The sequence below is a fragment of the Hyperoodon ampullatus genome, assembly GCF_949752795.1.
Source record: "Hyperoodon ampullatus genome assembly, chromosome: X".
NCBI lineage: Eukaryota > Metazoa > Chordata > Mammalia > Artiodactyla > Ziphiidae > Hyperoodon > Hyperoodon ampullatus.
In genome coordinates, this window is record NC_136913.1 from 89,241,197 (window position 1) to 89,269,121 (window position 27,925).

Consider the following 27,925-nt stretch of genomic DNA (forward strand, 5'->3'; position numbering starts at 1 on the left):
AATTAACTTCTGTTACTAGCCCTACAAGGCAGGGGACTATGGCCCTTGATTCAAATGTTTTACCTCATTTCTTTCTTTCTTTCCTCCTTAAAAGAATCATCCCCCCATCTCTCTCTTCTTTCCTACTTGCCTTTTGCGGGTGGGGGGGGTCAGAAATGATAAATGACCCCAGGCACTCATGCTGATGAAATTCTAACCCTTTCTGTGGCGTTAAGATCTTCTCTTCAGATGCCGCCCCCCACAAAAGGAAAATATAGATGGCTGTTTTGTCAGTAAAGACGTTTCTCTTTATTGGACTTGGACCCTGGTATTGAAAACTGATCTTTTTACTTTTGAAATTTCGATTAGATATGTGTGTTTTCACCCTGTTTTCTGTAGTGGTCCTGTAAAACTATTATGTTTTTGGAGTCAGAGGCCTAATTTTAAACCCCATTCCACACTTACTAGTTCTGAGAACCTGGGATTAATGTTCTGTGATCCTCAGTTTTTTTCATGCTTTCTATATTTTAGATGCTGTGTCATATCATTCACATGGATATTCTTTTATTCTTCACAAAATCCTTATTAGATGCATACTAATAAATGAATGTCAAACAACAAAAGTTATACCTCTTTCAGTTATAGATCTTACACATGTGTGCATGCATGCACATGTGTGCTCATGAACACACACACACAAGCACACACCCGGAAAGGGCAGGATTTAGAGCATAAGTTCTCAAAGTGTTTCCCAGACACGCCAATAACATCATTATCACCTTTTGGGAAGTTGTCAGAAATTTAGATTCTCACCTCCAACCTAATTAATCAGAAATTCTAGGAGTAGGTAGGGTTTGGCTATCTGTTATAACAAACTGTTCTGGTGATCCCAATGTACACTGAAGTTAAAAGCACTGCTTTGGAGGGCAGAAATACAATGCTTATTTTTGTACACTCCACTAGAGGGTACTACAGAATATAAAGCAAAATAATAAATGCTGTATATGTTTTATTGAGACACCCTGCGTGTTATCTGTCCCGTTTTATAGATTAAAAACTATTGTGAAGAGGTGCCTATTATTTTCTCAGTGCATACAAAAGTTTGGGAACCAGAATTGAACTTTACCTGTCCTTCGAGCCCAAGCCTTTGACAGTACTATGTTGTTCAGCCACAGTAGCTTGTCTTTCTGGGCCTCAAAATGCATCACCGACACCTTGTTCCCTGCCTTGGCTAACGTTGACTAGAGCATCAAGAAGAGGGCAGGGAAGCAAACCAAATAAATGGAAGTATTTTGATGATTTCATACATTCCCTCATATCCATTCTATAATAAAGTATCACATGAAAGCTCATAAGTGTTTCCTTTCTTGCTTTTATATATCCCAAGTGCTCTCTACCCTACAGTTATCTTTTTTAGTTTATGTCTAAACCTCTTCTATGTGTGGGGGAGGAAAAAGGATGGTGAGGAAAGACAGTTGTTGAAAGCGACACTCTATACAGCTCTAACCCATTAATCTCAACAATAAGCCTATAAATTAGGTGACAATTATCCTTATTTTATAGATGATGAAACTGAGTTCTAGAGACTATAATTATTTCTCTTTGGTTATGTAACTTTTAAGTAGTAGAGCCTAGGTAATTCCTGGTGTATCTGACAGTACTACCCTGCTAAACTTTCTACTTCTTGTTTTGAATCTGATTTAGTTATTTATTATTTTATGTGACTTTCAGCAAGTTCTTTAATTTTTCTGAGCCTCAGTTTCAACATATAGTAAATGGGAACAAATATTCCTGCTTCATAATCTTAGAGCTGCAGTATCCAATACAGTAACCACTAGACATACAGGTATTTAAATTTGATTTAGTTAAATTTAAGTAAAATTAAAAATTTAGTTCCTCAGTTGCGCTAACCGCATTTCAAGGGCTCAGTAGCTATTTATGGCTAGTGTTAGTACCAAATTAGATATCAACAAATATAGAACATTCCCACCGTCAGAAAGTTTTATGGGACAGCGCTGATTTAGTGTATATAAGGTATGTAAAAGGGCCTAGCTTAGTGTATATTTCATGGCAGGTACCCAAGAAAAGTAATTTCCTCTGCTCTTGCCTTTCAGCATCAGAGCTAGGTATATTCTCCTGTTTTATTGATGGGGTCCAGAGAGGGGAGTAACTTACCCAATATACTATATAACAGGGGATATATCTGGCATTGGGACTCACGTCTCCTGACTCTCCCTCCAATATTCTGTCTGGTAGACCTGTCCTTATGCTCTACTGAGTGAGGTTCTAAGGCCACGGGTGTGAATAATGTGAATTAAATTTGGAGTCAGGGTAGTAGCAGAAAAAGACATAGGAACTGAATGCCTCCTATGTGCCAGGCAACACTATGCTCAGCCCTTTACATCAATTGTCTTAGTGACTCCTCACTGAAGCCCGGAGAAGTTAAATATTTACTCAAGTTGCCAACTAGTAAACAGCAGACCAAAGATTCAGACTTCTCTGTGACTTCAGAGCCCATGTTTTTTCCCATTATGCGATGGAACCCTCTCAAAGGTGAATACTCTCCTGCCCCTTCCACTTACTAGTGGGATGAAGCTTCAGCAGATTCCTGACTCTTATTAGATCCTCAGAAAATGTGAGTTACTCTTCTTCCCTTTGATTTTACAGCTGAATCAGTGTCTTCACAATCTGTGTCAACTGGAAGGGAAATATAGCTTTGGTCAATGTTTGGTTTCAAGGCCCAAGGCCAAACAGGCTATTTATGGTCACAGCCTTCACAGAACACCTGATGGCTCTAAGATCTCTAAGTTAATTTTCAAGGCCACCATTTGCTCATATGATGCCTTTGTGCTAATTAGAAACATGTGCCACCTGGGGGCAGACAAATTGCAGAGAAGTGTCCACTCTAGTGGAACAATGAGAAAAATGTTTTCTTTCTCAGGGATATTGGAGCTCCACCAGGGCAGTTGAAGAATGAATTTCAGCCTCCACTTGTTCCCTCTCAGTTGGGTACCCTTGTGCAGGGTACAGCCTGCCCTGCCCAACAGTATCTGCTGGCCTTGCTTGTCTTACCTCATGGTTAGGTCTGGAAGGTAGTGGTCAGTGTCTTCTGGAGGGTGGAGAGGGACACCAGTGTCTTCCCATGGCTTCTAGGTAGTAGATGAAATTGCTCCATTCTAAGGTTAATTTGATATTTTTTCATTTGGTTCTGACTAGTTTATTGGATGATTTTTAAAAGAATGCTCAGTTAATTTAAAAGTTTTTAAAAAACCTAATATTTCAAGGCTAAGCAAAATGGTATTTCTTTAATAACGATGTTTTTTTCTATCTATTTGTACCTGCCTTGTTCTATAGGGATTTCATAAAACCAGTTCAGCAAATTAGTCTGGATCAGTCTAATTTGCTATCCCATGACAGACAGGGCCAACAATGGAACTAGTCATGGGAAAGTTTTATCCTTTTAGGGGTATCTGTTCTCTTCTAGCTCCTCTCCTCTTCTGTAATCAACCCCTGCCCTGCTCCAACTGACCCATCCATGTGGCAGAAAGAGATTACTTCAAATGACTGAGAACCTGAATCTAATCAATGTAGTCCTTGAGTGGCCTTGGGATGCCAGACTTGCACACAATCCCTTGGTTTCCCCTTCCTGAGTCAGTAGTTTAGCATGCAATTCACCAAAATGTGTGGCTTTGTGAACCACACACCTCACTTGGAATCATCATGTCAACTCATCCGTAGTACACATCAACCAACAGAGATGAGAATTGATTTCCCCCAGTGTATACTGACTCCTACAATCTGAGCATTGCCTCCGAGAGGATGCCTTGAGCCCTTTTTCAGAGATAACTATGTTCGTGCTTATAACCTGCACTCACAGTCCCCATTTTACTGGGAATGATAAAAGCTATGCCTTTTGAAAATTTCAGCTGTCGTTTTAAAGAGGACAAACCAGTAGCACTTAAAGTGCTGTGTCTTTAAATTGTCGAAGTTTAATGATGGGCACATGGGGGTTCATTATACTAGTCTTCCTACTTTTGTGTGTTTTTTGAAGGTTTCCATAATAAAACAGTTTAAAAAGACAAAAAAAAGTAAAATTAAAAGTGCTTCATCAGTCCTGGGAAGGAGAACACACATGGGATTCTCTTCTATTAACCAAGGGCTTGGGTGATAACATTTAGTAGGAAGGTACCATGTAAAAATATGGGGGGGGGGGTATTTTAGATTGAAAAAGCCTCTGTGCTGGAAATCCTGAGAAGGTCTCCTAGAAGGGGAGACTCCTCCAGTCTGCAGTCCCTCTCTACCGGATCCCTGAGGAAGTGTTGCTATAATGAGCTACTGGAAGTGAGAGAAGTGAATCATCTCCCTCGGGCCTTTGGGAGTGGGGAGAGGGTGAAAACCAGGAAACAGGCCTCAGCTAATTGGTGAAAACTGTTAGCCAGTAGGCAGAGAAACACAGGCAAAGAGAACCTGGGGGCAAGAGAAGGGGCTTCGTTCTCACCCCAGGTGAGTGCTGGAGAGGGCAAAGATGCTAGGGAAGGAGGAGACCAGGGAGCAGAGTATGTGGCAAAGAGGTCCTCACTTGGGTCTCAAAGGCTAGTCTTTGAAGGCTCCAGGCCCCATCTGATTTGCAGGTTTTAAAACAACTGGGAAAGCCGTCTGAAGGCAAAGATTACATACGCACGCGAGCGTCCAAGGGCCTGGAACCTTGTCTGCTCAGCATGGGAAGGCAGGCTCAATAAAAGTACACTTTGAAAACTGGGTGGTTTGGTTCTTTGTTGGTTGTTGTGGTTTTACTTCGACTGAGCAAACGAGGGTGTTGGTACACTGGTGGGAGTCAGAAGATGTGGTTGGAGAGATGGGGCACTGTTTGGAGTGTGGGGACCTAGGAGGACAAGTTCTTTCAAAGCCCTAAAGTTGAGGTAGCATGATTAGAGGCTGGGGCCAGAGAAGAGAGCAAGGGCAGTGCCTAAAAGGTACAAAGCCAAGATTCACCCAGCAGCTCCCAGGCCAGAGTTGTGGGTGGGATATCAGTGAGACCCAGGCGGGTGCAGCCAGTTTTCAATAGAGCTGGTCTGTGAAACTTGGCTGTGAGGACAGAAGAAGATTGATGTTTGCTCCAGCGTGGGGCTGTCAGCTGTGCTCACCGCCTCACCATGGTCCCAGCTGTAAACAAAAGTCCTGGCCCTTCATGGCACTGCAGAGCAGTCCAGGCTGGTGTAAGTCTCTGAGGACAGCTAGACCATTTTCTCATCCTGGCTGACAACCAGAAGACAGAAGAAACAATAGAAGATGGTGGTGGGAGAGGGGGCAGGATTGGAAGTGGGGTGAGAAGCAGTGACCAGTGGGAAGGAGCTGTTGATTTCGAATCTTAGGTCTTTGGATGCAAGTAGCAGAAATCTTGTCGGGAAAGAAAACCTTTTCCTTGTCAGCTTCACAGATAATAGTGAATTACTAAAGGAGGCCTGCAGGGGCTCTAGTGCCTCATTCATTCATTCATTCATTCAGTGAGTACCTTATGTGCTCATCACTGAGGTAGGTACCCTGGGTGATGCCAGAGTAATCGAAGACAGTTCATAAGTTTAAGGAGCTTACAGAGTTTGTGGTTATGTGTAAAGTTAAATAACAACACTAAATAGTGTATCTTTAAACGCTAAGTGACAAACATGGAATAGGAGTTTAGAAGCAAGAGAAGCCATATTTGGGTGTGATCAGAAAAGGTGGGATTTGAGAGGGCCTAGAAAGATAGACATGATTTGACTAGAAAGAAAAGGCACTTGGCATTCCAGGTTGAGACCAAAGCATTAGCAGAAAGGAGGACTGCTTTGGCTAAAGCAGATTACTGTGATGGAGATTCTCTTCAACTCCTCACCCCCTCCAGCTCCTCACCACGCCTAACCCAGCCTTCAAGTCTCACGTGAAATGTCACTTCTTCACAGAGGCCTTCTTTGACCTCCAGGACCAGGTGAAGTGCCCTTGCTTTATGTTCCCCTTGGACCTACTACAGTCCCCTTTTTCCATCACCATCTTAATGTCCTACTTTTGTCTCCTTACAATTTGTTTACCACACTGTGACTCAGAATGTTCTTGGCAAAATGCAAATCTGTGTCATTTTTTTTCCTTTTAAAAACTCCCTTTGTTCTCTTTTCCCTCCTTTTATGTCCTTCCTGCTTCCGTCCCTCTCACTTTCCCCTCAGGTCATATCTTAAATGTCCCTGTCTCAGGGAAGCATTCCATGACACCTCTTCCCCCAGCTTCTACCATAATCAGGTCAATTCTCCCTCTTATATATTTTCATAATACTTTTTCCCTTTTACTATTCTCCACTAACTTACTACAGTTTGTCTCCTCCACCAGAATATAAGCCCTCTGAGGGCAGGGGCTATGTTTCTTCTTCACTGTGTTGCCCTTGTAGTTAGTACAGTGCCTGGCATATTGTGGTGCGTGCTCCACAAAAATTTATGAATGAATCCAAGGGGGATGAGGCAATATTCATAGATGAAAGCCAGCTGAAGAGATTGTTCTCACATCTATGGGCAAAGTTTAAAAAAACTTTCAGTGCTTTTGATTATGGGATGAAGAAATCATTAGACAACACTGACTTTTTTTTTTAAGGCCGTGCCATGCAGCATGCAGGGTCTTAGTTCCCCAACCAGGGATTGAACCTGTGCCCCCTGCGTTGGGAGCATGGAGTCTTAACACTGGACCACCAGGGAAGTCCAACACTGACTTTTGAAGAAAACAAAACAAATAAAAAGCCAGTTCAAACTAACAATACCCAGAGAACTCCAACCTCAGCTTACCCTGAACCCTATCCTCCCAATTATCTTGTGGACTCATATTCCCTCCTTACCTGCTCCCCTACACCACTCCCTCCTCCAAAAACACAAGAAAACTTACTCATTGGTCCTTCCAACCAGAGAAATTTAGCAGTAGGGCCAAATGCACTTACTTTCACAGGTGCAATTGTTCATTGGGCTGGGATTTATTGCCCATCTCGGTTGTTTCAAACACTGTGCTCTTAGCTACAGATGAAGAAGGCCTTATTCCTACCTCAGTGGGGTTCACAGTTGAGTGAACCTCTCATACTGATCACTCAGTTGATACCTTCAAATTGCTGAGTGAAGAACTTTGCCTTACCTGGGCTCAATTTGGGAGATTTTTTAGGGCACTAAGAGCCTGCAGAGGAGCTGAATCTCAGGCGTTCGTCCTCTGCGAAACTGGGGACTCAGTGAGACACAAAGAATGGATGCCAATCCACACTAGGTTTTCACCCTTCCAGGAGGAGGCTAAGTAACAGGGTGAAGAATGTCTGGAAGAGCAGTCAGGCAGTAGCCATTCTTTAACCTTATGAGGTTGTACCTAATAAGGCAAATGCACCTCCAGTGTACACCCCTTGAGTGAAACAGAGTGAAGGAGCTCAAGGAATCACAGGAAAAGCAATTAGATTTCCCAATAAAAATTGAGGAGCTGGCCTGCCCCCTGAAGTGAGCTGAAACAAAAATGTGGCTCCGGGCTTCCCTGGTGGTGCAGTGCTTGAGAGTTCGCCTGCCGATGCGGGGGACACGGGTTCATGCCCCGGTCCGGGAGGATCCCACATGCCGTGGGGCGGCTGGGCCCGTGAGCCATGGACGCTGGGCCTGCGAGTCCGGATCCTGTGCTCCGCAACGGGAGAGGCCACGACAGTGAGAGGCCCGCGTACAGCAAAAAAAAATTGTGGCTCCAAGAAACCTTCCAAAGATCATCATAAAGCACCCACCTTCACCCTGGGGTAGAGGTTAGTGCCAGGGAATGGTTCCTTTTCATCTTAGATTTGGTTCCCAGGTGGTTAGGAACATAACAAATGGGAATGTCAGAGAGGCAGTGCACTCCTGCCCCTGACCCCACCCCAAGGGAGAGTAAAGGGAAGCAGTGGATACTGTTTTGTAGATACAGTCCTAACTGGTTATCTCTTGGTTGAGGGATACCATCAAACATAGTGCCAGTGAAGTCTTGAAGATATATTCATTAGTTTTTACCCTTTCTCTCTCCCTTGAATCGTTTACCCTGAAAATGAATCCACCACCAGGATATCAGAGAGAGAGGAATATATAAGTAGCAGATAGACATGAATGAGATTAATTTCCATGACTCATTACTCTACTCTGTTAGGTGGCCTTATGTGAATAGGGTTCATACACCTGAAATTTGAAATTCTAAGAGATGGGACAGGAAAGGTTAACTCCAAAATCAATGGAGTACTTTTCAAAGAAGGATAATGATGTATTAGTGAAGAGTCACATTATTTCCTTCATTAAAGGACAGCTTGAAGCTTAGGCTAATCAAATGGGCGATAATAGGTATGTTTCCATTAGGGAGAGGGTAAAAGAAGTGTAAGACTAAGGCCTTCACAAATAAATTCACAAAAGAGCCCTGGACGAGGATACCCTGAGTTTGTAGAATTTGGAGCTTGGCATCACCATTTTACACCTGTACCATCCTAAGTGTTGGAAAGATTTGTGCTATCCTCTTTCTATGGGGACTTTGGACATCTAATGTGGGTATCAGCAAATAGATTAACATGGCAGAGGTTGGGTACTGAATGGTATCACAGGGACAGTTTCCTCAGCTACAGATTCCATTTGGCCTTGAATCTGCTGTAGTCAACTTGTCACAGCAGTCTCAGAAATGAGTCTCTGGAGCTAATTATGACACACTTTGGTCCCTCACTTTCTATTCCATCCTTTCCCTTAACAGCTTCAACTAATTTGAAAAAAAAAAAAAGGAGTTACACTTAGGGCCTGGACTTTATCCTATCAGGCCCTCAGTGTCCCCATGTTGTCTGATGAGCAGACAAGACAAAATGATCTGGGAAGGCCCTTCCAGCTCTATTGTGCCAGCATCTAGAATTCTAAGACATTGTGATCCATTGACCCAGTTGTCTTATGGGAAATCCCATGAGAGATTAGTTTTCTAAAAGAGCCAATTGTTTGTTTCTCTGTGTGGGAATAGTGGTAAATGCAGTCAAGATAGCAAATGTGCTGCTGTGACCAAAGTTCCCAAGCATTCTTGCCCTCCTGATAGTCAAGGCTGTCTTTATAACAATGATTCTCACTGCCTGAAGTAGTTAACGATTAGTGTTAAATTGAGGACTGATAAGACGGATCAGTCAACAAGGTATTGTTAGTAAGTTTAAGGGGAGAGAGACTGATAAGAATTCAGGACTTCTGTAAGTTGATAATTTGAGGAGGAGCTTAGAGTCAGAAAGATGCCCAAATGTTAGATTCCTTTGTCATGACTGCCCTTCATTTTGGCTTATTTTTAAAACACAAGGTCTTTCTATACTAGTATCCAAATAATACAGTTGTAACACCCATTGACCTGTTAAATGGATTACCTCTGAAATTTGTATTTAGATAATGCAGTTTTTTTCCCCCAAATTATAAAAGCAGCAGTAAACTCTCTCTTCCCCCGCCACTCCTACCCCAAATGAAGTATTATGGTGAAGTAGGTATATCAGCTGAAAGTAGAGTTACTCTGACTGAATGTGCAAATAGTGTGTATGTGAGGGGAGGAGAGGAGGTGGTTACCTAGGACTCCTTGAAGCTGACTTTAAAAATTTCTGGCCCAGTAAATAAGACATTAAACTGAGAAATAGGAAAACTGAGAAATAGAGTTTTGGCTCTGTCACTATCTCATTGAGAGACTTGGGTAAGTCACTTGGTATCGTTTCCTCATCTCTTGCATGAATACAGTTATTTTACCTAAAAGGTTTGCTCTGAGGATGGCATGCCACTTACGTGCTTTGAAAAGAAAAAGATTACAAGGATGCTTTTTACCTTGATAGTATAGTCCCTCATGACACAACCCTTCCAAAGTAAGTATAGTTGGTGAGAACTAATGCTGCAATTGAGTGGTTGAAAAAATTTTTTAATGTTTTTAATTTAAAAAATTTAAGGGCTTCCCTGGTGGCGCAGTGGTTGAGAGTCTGCCCGCCGATGCAGGGGACACGGGTTCGTGCCCGGTCCGGGAAGATCCCACATGCCGTGGAGCGGCTAGGCCAGTGAGCCATGGCCGCTGAGCCTGCGCAGCCGGAGCCTGTGCTCCGCAACGGGAGAGGCCACAACAGTGAGAGGCCCGCGTATCGCAAAAAAAAAAAAAATTAAGTGCTCACTACTTAAAAAATTAGCTAGCAAAAACTAATTCATTTCATGCTGTGAGCTTGGTATGAGGAACTGAAAGATAAATACATTATAATTCTTTACTTAAAACTCATATTTGTGTGTGAGGGAAACAGAAAAAAAGAAACTCTATATAATCTCTCAAGTACAAATATAGAGCTATGTACAAGGCATTATTGGATAACCCAAATCTGTCTGGATGTTGGGGTTGTCACCAGAGTTGGAGTGAAAATGTGGTATCTGGTTAGAGTCTTGATGGATGAGTAGGGGTACCTCAGGTGGAAGAGGTCAGAGGAGGGCATTTAGAGACTAGGGAACAGCATGTGCAAAGGCACAGAGCATTAGACAGGATGAGTCATTGGGTTCAGGGATCTGTGGGTGGATCAGCTTGGTCAAATGCAGCTTGCATTTAGGTGGGTGAGGGAGTGACGAGAGAAGAGGGTGGAGGCACTGGCCGGGGCCAGAGCAGAAAATCTCTTGGAGGTCAGTTTAAGGAATGTGGCCTCTTTCCTGAAGATAATAGGGAGCTATTGAAGGATGAAAAGCAAGGAAGAGTTTCCCAAAGATTTCTGTTTTAGAAAGGTCAAATTGGCACTAGTGTGGAGGATAGGAAATCATACTGTGATCAAAAGCTGAGCCAAAATGAGATCCGGGAGGATAGAAAAGGAGGGACAGATTTCAGAAATACTTGAAAGGTAGACTCAACAGGACTTGGTGATTGATTTAATCTGAGGGTCGTAGAAGAAGGAGTTGTCAAGGCTGACTCCCAGGTTTCTGGCTTAGGTGACTGGGTAGGTGGAAGTGCCACTCACGAAGATTGGGATGAATGGAGGAGGAAGTTTGAAGGAGATTGTGAGCTGCTTGGCTCTTGACATGTTGAGTTTGAGGTCCTTGTGGGCACCCAGGTCGGAATGTTCAACAGAGAATTGGAAAATAGGACTAGAGCTGTGGAGATTCGGAACTGAAGGCAGAAATTTGAGAATCATCAGCATACAGGTTATCACAGCCATGGAAATAGTTGAGAACAGCCAAGCAGTAGGCGTGCAAACAGCCAAAGATGAAATACTGGAGTATGAGAACAGCAAGAAGCAATGACCAGAGGGCTGAGAGAGGAAACTGGAGAATTAAATCCAAGGGAGAAGAAAATTTCAAAGAAGGTGTGACAGCTCTGACAGATGTTACAGGAAGTTATGAAAGGTTAGGACAGAAAAATATTGACCTAATACACAGCAAATAGGAAGGCAGTGTGAGGAACATGAGATGGAATGAGGGGGAAGAAGGCAGAGGATAGACTGCAGTGTGTTAAGGAATAAATGGTAGCTGTGAGGTGTGTAAATGTCTAATAAGGACATCCCTTTAAGAAACGTGATGATGAATGGAAGGAGGGCAATAAATCAATAGCTAGAGAGAACTTCAGGGTCAAATAGAGGGTAGTTTTTACTTTTATTTTTTATTTTGAATGGGAGAGACTTTCCCTCTCTCCCCTCTCCTCCCCTTTTGTTCCTCCCTCTCCCCCTCTCCTCCTTCTCCTCTTCCTTCTCCTCTTCCTCCTCCTCCTCCTTCTTCTTCTTCTCCTTCTCTCTCTCTGAAAAAGCTGAGGTTCAGAGAGATTCAGCCACTTGCCATGGTTACATAGTTTATAAGCATGTTATATGCCAGCAGGAAGAACCCAGTTACAGCAGAGAGACTGAAAATATAAAAGAGAGGTGATTTTCACTTGACCTTTTTTGTGAGTGTGGACTCAGCAAGATGAGACACACAAAATGGCAATCTGAAGTTCCAACCAGGTCCATGTGCTAAAAGTCTGACAGACTACAATGATTGGTCTGGTCATATAATAGCTAATTTTCGTTGAGCAGTTACTACATGCCAGGCACTGAGTTAAGCACTTTATCTACATTAACACATATAATTCCCACAACAACCCTATGAGGTAGGTACTGTTATCGCCTTCATTGAACAGATGTGAAAATTGAATCAGAGAAACGTTCAATGATTTATTCAAGGCCACATAGTTGTTGTGTGCTGGATCTTTCAGAGCCTTCAAATGACCCCTTAGAGGAGGAAACTGATGCTGAAGGAGATGAAGCCATTTGTCCAAGAACCCATATCTAGTGAGTTGTAATGTAAGCCCAGGCTCTGTCTGGTACCAAAGCCACGCTCTTAATCACTACACTGTCATGAATGGTAGCTATTAAAATAGACAATACGTGCACATTTTTCTAGATCCAGCTCTGTAAGGCAAAATGTTCCCTGAACTTAAGTAATAGTAAAACTTGCCCTTATTCCAGGGAGTTGAGAGCAAGAGCATGTACTTCCTTGGTAATGTACACGGTATAATGCAGCCAGGGCATTTGTAGAAAGCATCATGGTGAAAGGAGAGACTGTGAAAAACAGAGCTACTCAGGTGGGGCAGCAATAGCTGAGTTCTCATGTAACTTTTTCAGGTGGCTTTATGACAGCAGTAGTACTTTGTTCTTCCATGAAGAGAATGCTCTGTGAGCAAGAAAGCCCCTGGCTCAGATGTCCTTCCTCCTCCTGGCCTAAGATTTGATAACAAGTTGTTCTGATGCCACCAGTCCAAGTTTGTAGACTGTAAATAAACGCTATCCTAGATGTGAAGTATAATGAAGCAAGGAATGTGAGGTGAGAAAGAACAGCCTAATTGCTATCCCTTCAGGGATGACTGGCTCTCTGGTGGGACAGCATATGGAGCAGAGAGAGGCAGATGGTTGTACTGCCAGAATCCTTGCTCCTGGACTCTCTTCTCTCTTGTCACTACCAGAGTTTTCATTTGGTGATTGGCTTTGAAATATAGCTTGATACTGGTCTTCCTATTTAGAATATTATTAATGTTTATTCAGATTGTTATCATTCTTTATTCAGTAATGCAATTTACCAGGTTTTGATGTCTTCTGAACTTCGGTTCTGTTATACCCAAGGACCAGCTTGGTTATGTGTGTGTGCATGCACAGGTGTGTGTAAATTTTATTTGATTTTATAAGTTCTCTTCCAAGTCTATTTTTCTGTGGTCAACAGGTTAATGGAAAGCAAATGAATAGAAATGTGGTATATAATAGGTCATATGAAAAGTCATGCTTTCATTCTACATATACATACTGAGCATTGCTATGTACCAGGATCTGTGTGGGTTAGAAAGTTGTGTAAGATGCATTCCCTGCCCTCAAAGAGCTTGTTCTACATTTCTTCCATTGAGCAAGGGATAATACTAGCTGGGTTCCTAACCTGGTGGTTCCCATGTTTGGCTGATTTGTTTTTCACCAGCAAAGCAGCCTAGGAAGATCTTTAATCCCAACATAGTGAATTTGAATTTAAGATTTTGACAGCCCAAAATGACAAGATGTTAATAATAATGACAACATTGATAATAGTAAACTGAGAATGGAGAGAGGCAAGTGGGGACACATACAAATGTTCCTAGGAGGTGATATGTTCTGGACTAAGTTGGGATATTTGCATGGCTCAGTGAAAAGGAAAAATAATGTTAACAGTCAACATTTCAGCTAGAAGAGTGTCGATTCTTTGGTGACAGGTGGGGAAAGAGGCTTATGGGAGAAAGTAAAAGGGATACATTTTATTCACTACCTTTCTTCAACATAGAAAATTAAAAAAGTATGACTGTGAAATTTGGGAGAGCAAGTGGCCCTGCTAGTGGATTGAGAGGAAAAAAGAAGACAGACCACTGGCTCTCCAAAGAGCAGAGCAAACTGAAGAGAAGATGAAGGCACTGATAGCCTCAACAACAACTGAAGAAATAAAGCCCTTTCTCTGGAAAAACATATGTATAAAATATTTAATTGACATTAAATATTAAGAATTAATGAAAACACCAAAACACTTTATTTATGTAGGAATTTTTTCCCCTTTAGAAAATATGCTGTTTTAAAACTTAAAATCATTTCATACATGATCCAGGGAGAAAGCAGTGTGAATCTCTAGCGGTGAGTACTATCAGAATGATGGTAGATGGAAATGACCTCCAAATGAGTCTCTTATATTGCCTTCTGCCAACTCACTGTAAGAAGGGTCCAAGTTCAAGAATTCCATGATTGGAATGGATTGCTAGGTGTCAGACACTTCTAGTGAGACCCGCATCCCCCCCCCCAACAAACTTGTGTGGGAAGGGTGAGGAAAATGGAAGCTATTTGCACCAAATTCTGACACCCTGTGTCTCCCTTCTCCACTTGCCAGCTCCGATGGGGAGGGAGAGTACCTTCCACCTGGCATTGCTTCTGAGTAGCTTTGTGAACTCCTTTGGGCTATTATGTTGGCTGGTACTTTGGCTTCTTTGGCTCCCAGCACCAGCTGATGCCCTGAGCTGAGTCCCAGTTGGGCAGGCTCTATTGCTCAGTGCTGTAGCTGTCTCCAGAGCATTGTTCTTGAGACTTCCAACAGGGCAGATTTGTGCAGTTGGCCCATCTGGACAAGATCTATAACAAGTAGAGCTCTGTGCAATAAGCTCATCTCCATAGTCCACCCCCCCCGCTACCCCCGCCTTCGGGCTGCAGCAGCCTGACACCCCAGCCCCACCACAGAGAGTATCAAAGAGATACTCTTTGCTCCTTTCAAAGGGGTATTGCTTGTGGCCTTTCATTGATTGGCACTACCTGGGCAGAAATGGGAAAACAGGGATTCTCTGGCCTCTCAATTTAATCTCCTTTCTTTAGCCAGTCCTTTAGTTTTGAATCTCCTTGGCCACCAGAGTCATAATTAATATTTTCAATAAGGTTAATTTTTGGTCCAGCTACCCTGATCAGCCCAGAATGCTCTCCTCAAAGCCAAGAGACAAGAAGAGTATCTCAGTGAATAGGAAAGAGCAGCCAAGCTCAACAGGAAAAAAGGGGGAAAGAAGCTGAGCTCTTGGTTTGACTATAGGATTTGCTTTGGTCATTGGATTTATTGACTTTCCATTTTGAACACCGTTTTGAGAAAGGGAGTAAAGGAAGGAGGGGAAAGGAGGAAGATGAGAGAGAGAAAAGGAGAGAGAGAGAGAGAGCGAGAGAGAGAGATTAGACTCACATAGTAAATTATTGTAGGTCCAGAGAAAAAGTCAAGATGTTAGAGATCATTTGATCACGTCTGTCTTCCAGTTGTTTAGCTCAGCACTTTAATCTTCCCTTTTTCAGTTCTGCACAGTGGGTCATTTCAAAGGACTCAGAGTACCAGGCCCATGCTTCCCCATGTCCCTGTGGTATGTCAGGTCTGATATGAGCCCTTCACACCCCCTCTATTCTGACATTTCTGGTAGCTTCAACTGACTGCTTCCCCTCCTCACTGTAAAAGGAGAAAGGAAGCAAGAGAAGGATTAAGAAATAACTCCAACTTATGTTTTTCTAACTTCTACAACTCCATCCTGAGATTGGCCAAGTCAATATTTGTCCAGGATAGGGGTCCTCTATACACCTAGTTCCTCCCTCCTTTAGGAACCTTGAAGCCCACTTTATCCCAGACAAGGTTACATGGCACTATTATTTGCTCACTAAAAGGAGCAAATTGGAAATGAGGGGTCCAGGGAAATAAAGAGACTTTGGAGAAAAAGAAGAAACAAATAAAAGCACAGCTGACAGAAGACTCCCTGAGGATAGTTTCTGTATTGTACTCCTCCTAGGTCCTACTGCTTTGGATATCACTTTTCTTAAAAGGTTTCTAGCATCGCTGAGTAACTTTCTTGAAGACTAAGCATTTTTCTCTTTTTACACTCTGTAGCAGTCAAACACACCCTGCTGCCATGTTAGTTACTTAGGGAATAAAACAAATATTTCTGAGACCAGGAAATTCAGGTAGATCTGGAAGGGTGACCTCTCTGAGAATCCAAGATTTCTGACCTCATTCTGACAGTGTTGAGCTTCCAAGGAAACTTGAAGACCTCTCTGTTGGGTCATATAGCAATGCCCTACCCCAGTGCAGCTGATGACTGTTCTAACCTTGCTGAGAGATGGGGAATCTATCCCCTTGCCTTCCTCCCACAGTCAAGAAAACCTGACTAGGTCACACAGGGCAGCACTTGTGGATGGGAAAGACTCCCTATTTGAGCCTGTGGTAGAAGGTACAGAGGGCACAGTAAAGGTCAGGCTCTGGGTGGGAGGTGGCAGGGCAAAGATTGGTGCAGATTAAGATGACAAATGCCAGAATCTAGTAGCAATGGTCTGAATAGTCTCCACCAGAGACCTGAAAAACATAGAAGCTCCAGTCAGGGAAGAAGGTCATCCTGGCCCCAAGAACATGGCCAAACCTTACTCTCATGAGAAATGGGATAGTATGGAGAAAATCTGAATTAGGGTAGGTAAGCCATCTTTCTAAGTAAAGCCACCATTGGCACCCTGCATTGTAGACCCACATAGCTTTGGGATTGGCTGTTGAAGTTCTGAGTGGGAGATCAGGAAGGAACTGTTCAAGCCCTTGATGGAATCTAATGCATGGGGAAGCCCACCCAGGAGGAAGCAGGAAGCCAACAGCTGGACTCTTTAGCTCCTATTCACAGTGCCTGGTGGATATCTTCTGACCGTAGCACTTTATAGACAACCCAGTAGAAGATGTTGAAGATGAGGAAAGTGAAAGGGAAGACAGCCCGGGAGATGGTGTCAATCCTCTTGGCCTGGTCCACGTAGAGTTTCCGCATGTTTTCTCCTTCCCTTAGAAGAGGGGCTGGAGGTTGGGGGCTATAAATGCCAGAACCTTCCGTTGGACCTCCATCCCTTGCCTGCAGGCAGTGGCCCAGGCCATAGCCACGGAAATAAAGGCGACTTTCTCGGGTGATATCTTCCTCCTGGAATTACATGGAAGAAAAGGCAGAATTTGAGGTTACAGCTCTAAGGCAGAGGAATAGAGACCAGGCCACACAAATATCTCAGGTGGTGCTATGCAGACAGGGTGGCTGGGTACACAGGCCCACTGCATGTTTTTTTATGGCCACAAAACTACTCATGAGATAGATGTATGTTAAGCAGCTATACGTGGTATGGATGGTATATGTTATGATTCCATTTGCAGATAAGCCCCGAGCGGCCTTTTTAAAATGCATAACATCATTTAGAGCCATCTAAAACCCAGTGAAGTGCCACCTCACCGCGAGAGGGACATCTCAATGTCAAGTTATCTCTGACTGGTAATAAACAGAATAAACAGAACAATGAAACCTTTAGAAAGCACAGCTGAGATATTTAGACTTGGGAACTTGACTTTAATGACTTCCAAAAGCTGCAAAATTAATTCTGCTTGTACATAGTATCTTAAAAAAATGTTTATCTTGACTTAAAGCTGAAAATTCCAAAAGTTTCAGATAACCTAGTGGGCTATCTGAATTATTGTAAAGCTGATCATGCTCTTGCAGATACGTGTGCTTCTAGGGTAACATTTATTACCCAATACACATTCCATTCATGTACAATATATGCATTCTGATGAACACATGAACACTGAAGAGGTAAATTTTTATATAAGCATTAAGCAATGTAGCAGACTACACAAAGTTTGTCTAATAAATGACAGCTGACAATCTTAAGTAGCTATAACACAGCTGAGAGCCAGAAGGTAAGGCCACAAAGATAGATAGAGATCTAGAGAGAGATGGAGAGGGAGAAGGAGGGAAAAGGAGAGAGAGAGAGAGTGAGAGAAAGAGAGAGAGAGAGAGAGAGAGAGAGAGAGAGAGAGAGAGAGAAAGAACCAAAGCCCCTGAGTGATCAACAGAGAGAACTTTACTCATATAAGAGTCTTTCAGGGCCCCACTCAGAGCCTATTTACTCTTGGTTTCTATATAACCCAAACCTGCCCAGTGTTGGCTACTTCTAAAGGACATACCGCCATCAGAAGTGGTGGTTCACAGCCTGGAAATTAGACAGAGGACAGGTAAGTATATACCAAATCCTAGAAATACTTCATTCAAAGATGGCTATAATTTTGTAAAGTACTGATGTTTACAGGAGTAAAAGCTTCAGCTATGTAAGAAATAACCTGAAGTGAAATGTCCCCTTGTGGGATGGTGCCAACTATCTTCTCAGTGTGTCCAGGGCTGAGGGCTTCCTGAGACTAGGGGCTTTCAGTACTAAAACAGAATAAGGCACATGTATGTTGAATGGATGTGACAGATATACATAAAATGTAGATAAAAGTAGATTTTACACATGCTATGCAGTTAGAAGGACATCATAGGGTGTTTATAATGAGATCTCTGTAGCTATAGTAACCCACTGAAAAGTGGTTTAATCGATGAGATGTTGGTGTGGTGGGTCCCAGTGAGCCTTGATTATGACAGCACTAGAAGGCCTAGCCTGTCACTGGGCATCAGAGGCAGACAAGCTTAGGTCAGAGATTTATCAACAGATCCCACCTCTTTCTCTGCTTCCTGTGGGCTCATAGTACAGACGTGGGAAAAGGCATCGGTCTTGCTCACCGCTGTGTCCCCAGTGCCTAGCACAGAGCTGGCATCCAATAGGCGCCCAGTAGACATTAGTTGAATGAATGAATGGACTGATGAACCACATGCCTCAGAGTACAGGACAGGGAATGGCTTTGTTCTCATGAAGCCAGCCTCCTCTCAGGATCTCAGACTGAAGAGTCTACTCAGAAGAGAATCTTAGCTACAGAGTACTTGGCAGAAAAAGCAATTACTCCTTGCCCCACCACTGCACAGGGTGTGATGCCCTTCGGCCTTTAGAAAGAGTGGCACTTTGGCATAGGGAAGGGTCTCTCTAAGTTTGCCCACCAGAGAGCCTTGCTATTCAATCCCCGATTTTGCCAGTCTCTGTGGAGAGAGTTGTACACGTGTAGGCCAGAGGCAATTCACTCCTGTGATGGTGCTTTGACCCTGAGTTGTTGTGGTGAGGCAGCCTCAGTTCTCTCCTCAAAGTTCTTTACATAACCTGTCACCACAGGCCTTGGCTCACCTCATCTGTGTTCTGTAATTCATTTTCACACTGTTGCTACCAGAGAGGTTGTGCTAGACCCATTTTATAGATGAAGAACCAGAGGCAAACAAAATATCTCCCACATAAGTGAAAAATGAGGGGGTAAATAAAATGATTTTTCCTTTTGCTTTCCAGTTCAGAGTCCCTCAGACTCCCTGTTCCCTGCTGCTCATCCTGATCCTCTCAGCTCTCCAGCCAGAAGATACAATCATGGAATATATTTGTTTGCAAAAATCTCTGAAAGAGAAAGTTGAATCCAACTGCTCTTTCTGTTTCTATAGATCTAATTATTTCCCCTTTTCTCCAATCACAGTAAATCTAAAGGGAATTATTGGGAAATATTCCAAGGCTGGAAAAAGCTATTTCACACAGGAGAGAAAATATGGCTAATAGAATGTCACCCTTGGCTCTTTTTAATTTTTACACATTGCACCACTTGTAGTTGGGGGAGCAAACATGAGTGGCCTAAAACTCAAGGGTGGGGATCCTGGATTTGGGTATTACCTATTTAGGCCAAACTCTGAGGGGTGTGTGTGTGTGTGTGTGTGTGTGTGTGTTTGGGAGGGACAATGGAGGCTTAAACTCCACTTTGTGGCTTCCATGGCTGTTGAAATAGAACATTTCTGTGGCAGATATCTATAGGGGAGGAGGACTGGGGAGCTAGAGAGGAAAGATATTCCAAAACCAAGCTGGGGTGGGAATGCACAGTGTGGGAGATGAGGTGTGGAGATGGGAAGGAGGGATAGATATTGAGTGATATATATTGAAGTGAGAGAGGAAATTGGAGAATGGGGGAGGGTCCTGGGGGATGGAAAGAGGCAAGCAGGGTTCTGGGATCAAGCGCCTGAGAGGATTTGGCAGTATTTTGAAATTTCTTCCATTTCTCAAGTTATTCTGTTGATAATGGTAAGGCTTTTTCTCTCTCCATCTTGAAAGAGAGCCCTTACCAATCAGCCTGCAAAGGTTGGTGGAGTAGATTCTGTGGCTGCTGTGTCCAGAACCTGGTGCCAGGGCCTGTTGAGATTATAAAAAAGGAGAGACAGACTCTTCCCTGTGGGGTTTCTAGACTAGCTGGGAAGACAAAATGGAATTGTCTGGGGAAAAAAATTGAGCTATTGGGTTGCCCAAAAGCCCGAACGAACTTTTTGGCCAAGCCAATATTTTTAGACTGTGACATGGAAGGAGATCACCATGCTGTGGAGATGCGTAGTTGAGGAGAGATTTGAGAAGAACAGAATGAAGTCTGGAGCTGGGTGAATAGCTGGCTGGCTTCTAGAATACTCCTAACTTGCTCTTGACTAAGGGATCCCTGAAAATCATATGGATTCTCTCTTTCCCTTAAGAGGGCTCCTCTCAAGACTAAAAACTGCTCCTCTAGCTGGAACAGCAGGGCCCAGAGAGAGGTTCTAGAAATGGATTAACCCTGCATCAACTTTTTCAGCCTGCTCAGTGACCTCTAGGATTCTGCTACATTTCTTCTGGGATGACAGTGGCTTTAGGAATCTCAAAAAGGGACAGGACTAATGGCACAAGTTTTGGTTTTCAGGTTTTATTTATATTAATCATAAGCCCAGTCCACTTTGAGGCAGGATCCAGGTGCCTAAGCAGGGCCCAGGCTGATGTTATAACTTTGCAATTATTGAGCACTGGTTATGACAGACTTCATTATGAGATCAGGATCACCCTGTACATGACCAGGAGGGGATAGGCCGTGGGCAGTTGGAGGTTGGAGAGATGCAGGGAAGGGGGCGGGACTAGTGTCAACCTGGAGTAGCTCTACAGTAACTGCAGCAGTCTTCTGTTGCTGGGACACACACACAGGCAATCTATCTGGCAAAAGGACTCTGGGACTGGTTGGCAGCCTGCTCTTCTTTCCCAAGGTAGGCATTGAGAAGGCATCAAGATCAAAACCCCTATAAAGATAAGATTTTGGTACCTGCAGGCAGGCTTGACACAGCTAAAAAGGAGGTGGGGACAGTTAGCTTAGAAAAGGGTGCATCTACTTTTCTTGCCCTTCTGCCAAGTCCATATCTTTTTTCTAAGTCTCAGCATCGGCTACGAAGGCTTTTTTTAGGTCTCTTGAAGAATCAGTCCTACTCAAGGAGATGTAGTTATGGATCAATCCACTAGAGGGCGGGTTTCCCAGGACACAACTCAAGGACTGAAGCCAGACAAGAATTGATAAATTCCGACAAACCACTAGATGAGGCAGGAGCTCTGCCCTCAGCAGAAAGGGACCTTAGCAAGGAACATGAAATCCCGGAGGATAATTTTATTGCAGACATATGGTAAGGGTACTCCAGGAGCAGCTGAAGTGGGAGGTGGGATGTTAAGAAGAGAGAAGAACCTTAGGGCTAGAGTGGCCCCGACAGGCTAGAGCCAGTGGGCTTAGCTAGAACATTGTTTCTTCTCCCGCAAGAGGTCATATGTGCCTGCCGCTTGGCTTAGGAGCCTCCAGATAAGGCAGAAAACAAGGAGTCAGAGCTCAAGACAGGCCAGAGCTCTGTGTGTCTGATGATTAAGTGAGATGATTAAGTGACCAGTATGTAGCTCAGCAAAGGCTTTTAGCTTTGCTCATAACTGGGCACTGGCTTCTGTGAGAGTGGCCCAGGCACCTCTGTTGTCATGGCAACGTACCTAGCACCTATGGCCTGGGTAATGGTGGGGAGGAAGAACTGTCTCTGTTGTCATGATGACAAGATCCCTACTCTATTTCCCCAGGTGATCACTCTACTGTAGAAGAAATGGGGTTAACAAACAAGAGCGAGGGAGAACAACAGCTCATGCCCAACAACTCTGATGCGCCCAGTGAAGATCAAGGTGAAGAAATCCAACAGCCAGAAGAGGCAAGTGGTGGTTTTTCAATTCCAGTTTAGTTATGGGGACCCTTTTACAATGCTCCCCTAGAAAGGCAACAATGCCTGATCTGAATTCTTAACCACCAAACAGTATATGACAACTTGGGGTACCTTCCTCCTGGGTGGGAGGAGAATCAGGAGCAACCACTACTTATTCTCAAAGCAATCTCATGTTAACTAACCTGACAAGGTTCTAATATTGGCTCACATTTTTTCAGTGCTTACTATGCCCATGCTCTTAATCAGTCTGCTAGACTGCCGTACAGGAATTAATGTCCCATTGGACAGAAAAAGAAATGGAATCAAAGAGTTTGTTAAAGTACTTAGCTTATTTGTGACCAGCTTGGGACTAGAATCCAGGATCCTGATTGCCTGTCTAGTCCTTGCAGCCTAGGTCGAGTCTTGGTTTGTGGGAGGAGTAGTAGGGAGGAAGAAGTCCAAAGGAGAAAGGAAGTGGGCCCCTCCCTAGTTATACTCACCATGCGTTGGAGCCTCTGCCTTCTTCGAAGTCGCATGAATTCCTTATGCTGACGGGAGACAAAATTGACAGCAGCGTACTCCAGCAGGGCAGCGAACACGAAGAGGAGGCACACAGACATCCATATGTCGATTGCCTTCACGTAGGACACCTGCAACATCCACCAATGGAGCAGTCAGCTTTCCAGGAGTCCTTCCATGGTCTGTCCAGTGAATTGCCAACCCATATCAACTGCCTGCTGTTCTTCAGTTTTATCCTGAATTTCTTCTGGTTTTTAAAGAAGATTCCCATGATATATCCCATTGTCTGAAGGCCCATGTCAAAGAGATCGGGCTACCCATCATCCTTCACCTCTCTGCCTTCTCCACCCTCCACTTCCATCTGCCTTTCCTCCCTATACTTCTTTTCCTTTCTTTCTTTCTTCTTTGCGTACTTCTGCTTCTACTTATTATTCTTTTCATTCTTGTCTTCTGATTCTTTTCTTTCAATAAAAAGCAATGAACATGAATGCTGTTTTTGTTTGCCTTCTGTTCTCTCCTAGGGTCATCACAGCTGTGGTGGTAATTGGGTGGGGTGTGTTATTCCCATGTGAGACACATGAGGACATTGGAGGCCTAGAGGAGAAAAGTCTTAGCCAAGATTACCCAGTGAGAAGATAGCAGTAGGGCTTGGGGATCCTGGGCTTTCAATTCAGTGGTGCTGCCCTTTACCTAGGCTGTAGTCTCAATATCAGACTAGGAGGTCCTTTCTTTCCTTCCTCCAACCCTATTCTTCTTTGACCTTGTGATTTTTTCCTGCTGTTCTTTGTGAGAGACCCTGGTGGGGATTTGAACTGAGTGGTGAGTGAGGACCTCATGTCCTACAATGAAGAGCAAAACAGGGCAGGGATCCCAATGGAGTGTACAATCCACGCCCTGCTATGGATGCTTCTCTCATTTCAAGGCACTGCTGCCTTCCGCCTATCCATTCCTTAGTGCTCTCCTCTACTACCTGCCTTGGTAGCCTTTAAGTACAGTCAGCCCTCTGTATTCATGGGTTCTGTGTCTGAGGATACGAAGGGCCAAATGTAAGGGACTTGAGCATCTGCTGATTTTGGTATCTGCAGGGGGTCCTGGAAGCAATCCCCTACTGGTACTGAGGGATGACTGTACTTTTCTCTCCCATTTCTCTTGTGAAGAGAGAATGCTCACTTCTCCTGAAGCAGGGTTGTGGCTGGGTGGGACCAGAAGAGAGGCCAGAGCTCAGGTTTATGAAGTCCTTTCACTTCCTCAATCAGATCACCTCCCTACATTGTTTTGAGCAGCTGAGCTCACCTTATGGGGCTCGACAGCAGGAGTAGGATTAATGACAGGCAACTTTTTTCATCAGCCTCTGCTATGTTGGACAGTGAGCTTGCTGCAGACTCCAGGTAAGGAGCAGGTCTCACTAGAGAAATCTTCCACCTCAGTGGTTCTTAACTAGGGCTGACTCCCCCCACCCCCACCCCACCAGGGGCCTTTCAAAATGTTTGGAGACATTTTTGGTTGCACAATTTTGGGGTGGTGCTGGCAACTGGCATCTAGTGGGTAGAGGCCAGGGAAGCTGCTAAATATCCTACAGTGCACAGAAACCCCCCCCCCAACCCACACATCAAAGAAAAATTATCTCACCCAAAATGGTGATAGTGCTAAGATTGAGAAGCCCTAGGAAGACACTGGAACTCACCAAAAATGATACCCCACATCCAAAGACAAAGGAGAAGCCACAGTGAGAGGGTAGGAGGGGCACAATCACAGTAAAATCAAATCCCATAACTGGTGGGTGGGTGACTCATAGACTGGAGAACACTTATACCACAGAAGTCCACCCACTGGAGTGAAGGTTCTGAGCCCCACATCCAGCTTCCCAACCTGGGAGTCCGGCAACGGGAGGAGGAATTCCTAGAGAATCAGACTTTGAAGCCTAGTGGGAATTGATTGCAGGACTTTTATGGGACTGGGGGAAACAGAGACTCCACTCTTGGAGGGCACAGACAAAGTAATGTGCGCATTGGGACCCAGGGGAAGGAGCAGTGACCCCAGGGGAGACTGAACCAGACCTACCTGCTAGTGTTGGAGGGTTTCCTGCAGAGGCGTGGGAGGGGGCTTTGCCTCACTGTGGGGACAAGGACACTGGCAGCAGAGGTTCTGGGGAGTACTACTTGGCGTGAGCCCTCCCAGAGTCTGTAATTAGCCCCACCAAAGAGCCCAGGTAGGCTCCAGTGTTGGGTGGCCTCGGGCAAAACAACCAACAGGGAGGGAACCCAGCCCCACCCATCAACAGTCAAGCAGATTAAAGTTTTATTGAGCTCTGCCCACCAGAGCAACAGTCAGCTCTACCCACCACCAGTCCCTCCCATCAGGAAACTTACACAAGCCTCTTAGACAGTCTCATCCACCAGAGGGCAGAAAGCAGAAGCAAGAACTACAATCCTGCAGCCTGTGGAACAAAAACCACATTCACAGAAAGATAGACAAGATGAAAAGGCAGAGGGCTATGTACCAGATGAAGGAACAAGATAAAACTCCAGAAAAACAACTAAATGAAGTGGAGATAGGCAACTTTCCAGAAAAAGAATTCAGAATAATGATAGTGAAGAAGATCCAGGACCTCGGAAAAAGAATGGAGGCAAAGATCAAGAAGATGCAAGAAATGTTTAACAAAGACTTAGAAGAATTAAAGAACAGAGATGAACAATACAATAACTGAAATGAAAACCACACTAGAAGGAATCAATAGCAGAATAACTGAGGCAGAAGATCGGATAAGTGACCTGGAAGACAGAATGGTGGAATTCACTGCTGCAGAACAGAATAAAGAAAAAAGAATGAAAAGAAATGAAGACAGCCTAAGAGACCTCTGGGACAACATTAAACGCAACAACATTCGCATTATAAGGGTCCCAGAAGGAGAAGAGAGAGAGAAAGGGCCAGAGAAAATATTTGAAGAGATTACAGTCGAAAACTTCCCTAACATGGGAAAGAAAATAGCCAGGAAACGCGACCAGTCCCATACAGGATAAACCCAAGGAGAAACATGCCAAAACACACAGTAATTAAATTGGCAAAAATTAAAGACAAAGAAAAATTATTGAAAGCAGCAAGGGAAAAATGAAAAATAACATACAAGGGAACTCCCATAAGGTTAACAGATGATTTCTCAGCAGAAATTCTACAAGCCAGAAGGGAGTGGCATGATATACGTAAAGTGATGAAAGGGAAGAACTTACAACCAAGATTACTCTACCCAGCAAGGATCTCATTCAGATTCGATGGAGAAATCAAAAGCTTTACAGACAAGCAAAAGCTAAGAGAATTCAGCACCACCAAACCAGCTGTACAGCAAATGCTAAAGGAACTTCTCTAAGTGGGAAGCACAAGAGAAGAAAATGATCTACAAAAACAAACCCAAAACAATTAAGAAAATGGTCATAGGAACATACATATCGATAATTACCTTAAACGTGAATGGAATAAATGCTCCAACCAAAAGACACAGGTTTGCTGAATGGATACAAAAACAAGAACCATATATATGCTGTCTACAAGAGACCCACTTCAGACCTAGGGACACATACAGACTAAAAGTGAGGGGATGGAAAAAGATATTCCATGCAAATGGAAATCGAAAGAAAGCTGGAGTAGCTATACTCATATCAGATGAAAGAGACTTTAAAATAAAGAATGTTACAAGAGACAAGGAAGGACACTACATAATGATCAAGGGATCAATCCAAGAAGATACAACAATTACAAATATATATGCACGCAACATAGGAGCACCTCAATACATAAGGCAACTGCTAACAGCTATAAAAGAGGAAATTGACAGTAACACAATAATAGTGGGGGACTTTAACACCTCACTTACACCAATGGACAGATCATCCAAAATGAAAATTAATAAGGAAACACAGGCTTTAAATGACACAATAGACCAGATAGATTTAATTGATATTTATAGGACATTCCATCCAAAAACAGCAGATTACACTTTGTACTCAGGTGTGCACAGAACATTCTCCAGGATAGATCACATCTTGGGTCACAAATCAAGCCTCAGTAAATTTAAGAAAATTGAAATCATATCAAGCATCTTTTCTGACCACAACGCTATTAGATTAGAAATGAATTACAGGGAAAAAAATGTAAAAAACACAAACACATGGAGGCTAAACAATACGTTACTAAACAACCAAGACATCACTGAAGAAATCAAAGAGGAAATCAAAAAATACCTAGAGACAAATGACAATGAAAACACAACAATCCAAAACCTATGGGATGCAGCAAAAGCAGTTCTAACAGGGAAGTTTATAGCTATACAAGCCTACCTCAAGAAACAAGAAAAAGCTCAAGTAAACAATCTAACCTTACACCTAAAGGGACTAGAGAAAGAAGAACAAACAAAACCCAAACTTAGCAGAAGGAAAGAAATCATAAAGATCAGAGCAGAAATAAATGAAATAGAAACAAAGAAAACAATAGCAAAGATCAATAAAACTAAAAGCTGGTTCTTTGAGAAGATAAACAAAATGATAAACCATTAGCCAGACTCATCCAGAAAAAGAGGGAGAGGGCTCAAATCAATAAAATTAGGAATGAAAAAGAAGTTACAATAGACACCGCAGAAATACAAAGCATCCTAAGAGACTACTACAAGCAACTCTATGCCAATAAAATGGACAGCCTGGAAGAAATGGACAAATTCTTAGAAAGGTATAACCCTCAAAGACTGAACCAGTAAGAAACAGAAAATATGAACAGACCAATCACAAGTAATGAAATTTAAAGTGTGATTAAAAATCTTCCACCAAACAAAAGTCCAGGACCAGATGGCTTCACAGGTGAATTCTATCAAACATTTAGAGAAGAGCTAACACCCATCCTTCTCAAACTCTTCCAAAAAATTGCAGAGGAAGGAACACTCCCAAACTCATTCTATGAGGCCACCATCACCCTGATACCAAAACCACACAAAGATACTACAGAAAAAGAAAATTACAAACCAATATGACTGATGAATATAGATGCAAAAATCCTCAACAAAATACTAGCAAACAGAATCCAACAACACATTAAAAGGATCATACACCATGATCAAGTGGGATTTATCCCAGGGATGCAAGGATTCTTCAATATATGCAAATCAATCAATGTGATACACCATATTAACAAATTGAAGAATAAAAACCATATGATCATCTCAATAGATGCAGAAAAAGCTTTTGACAAAATTCAACACCCATTTATGATAAAAACTCTCCAGAAAGTGGGCACAGAGGGAACCTACCTCAACATAATAAAGGCCATATATGACAAATCCACAGCAAACATCATTCTCAATGGTGAAGAACTGAAAGCATTTCCTCTAAGATTAGGAATGAGACAAGGATGTCCACTCTCTCCACTTTTATTCAACACAGTTTTGGTAGTCCTAGCCACAGCAATCAGAGAAGAAAAAGAAATAAAAGGAATACAAATTGGAAAAGAAGGAGTAAAACTGTCGCTG

The 27,925-nt window shown here is 43.2% G+C and overlaps 1 protein-coding gene across 2 annotated transcripts in view; it reads right to left on the bottom strand.

Annotated features, from left to right (window-relative positions):
• Positions 1–14,497: 14,497 nt before the first annotated feature.
• The window catches only part of LOC307069274 (glycine receptor subunit alpha-4), a gene marked incomplete at both ends in the record, with an annotated part of 30,738 nt that continues 17,310 nt past the window's right edge, over positions 14,498–27,925 (bottom strand). The window contains 2 exons of one of the 2 annotated variants that reach the window (XM_079727520.1): positions 14,498–14,587; positions 22,398–22,547. In XM_079727520.1, the coding sequence (XP_079583646.1) occupies positions 14,498–14,587; positions 22,398–22,547 (240 nt within the window). Of the gene's footprint in view, positions 14,588–16,632; positions 16,924–22,397; positions 22,548–27,925 lie in introns of those variants that run through there. The other variant, XM_079727521.1, reaches the window with a different exon arrangement.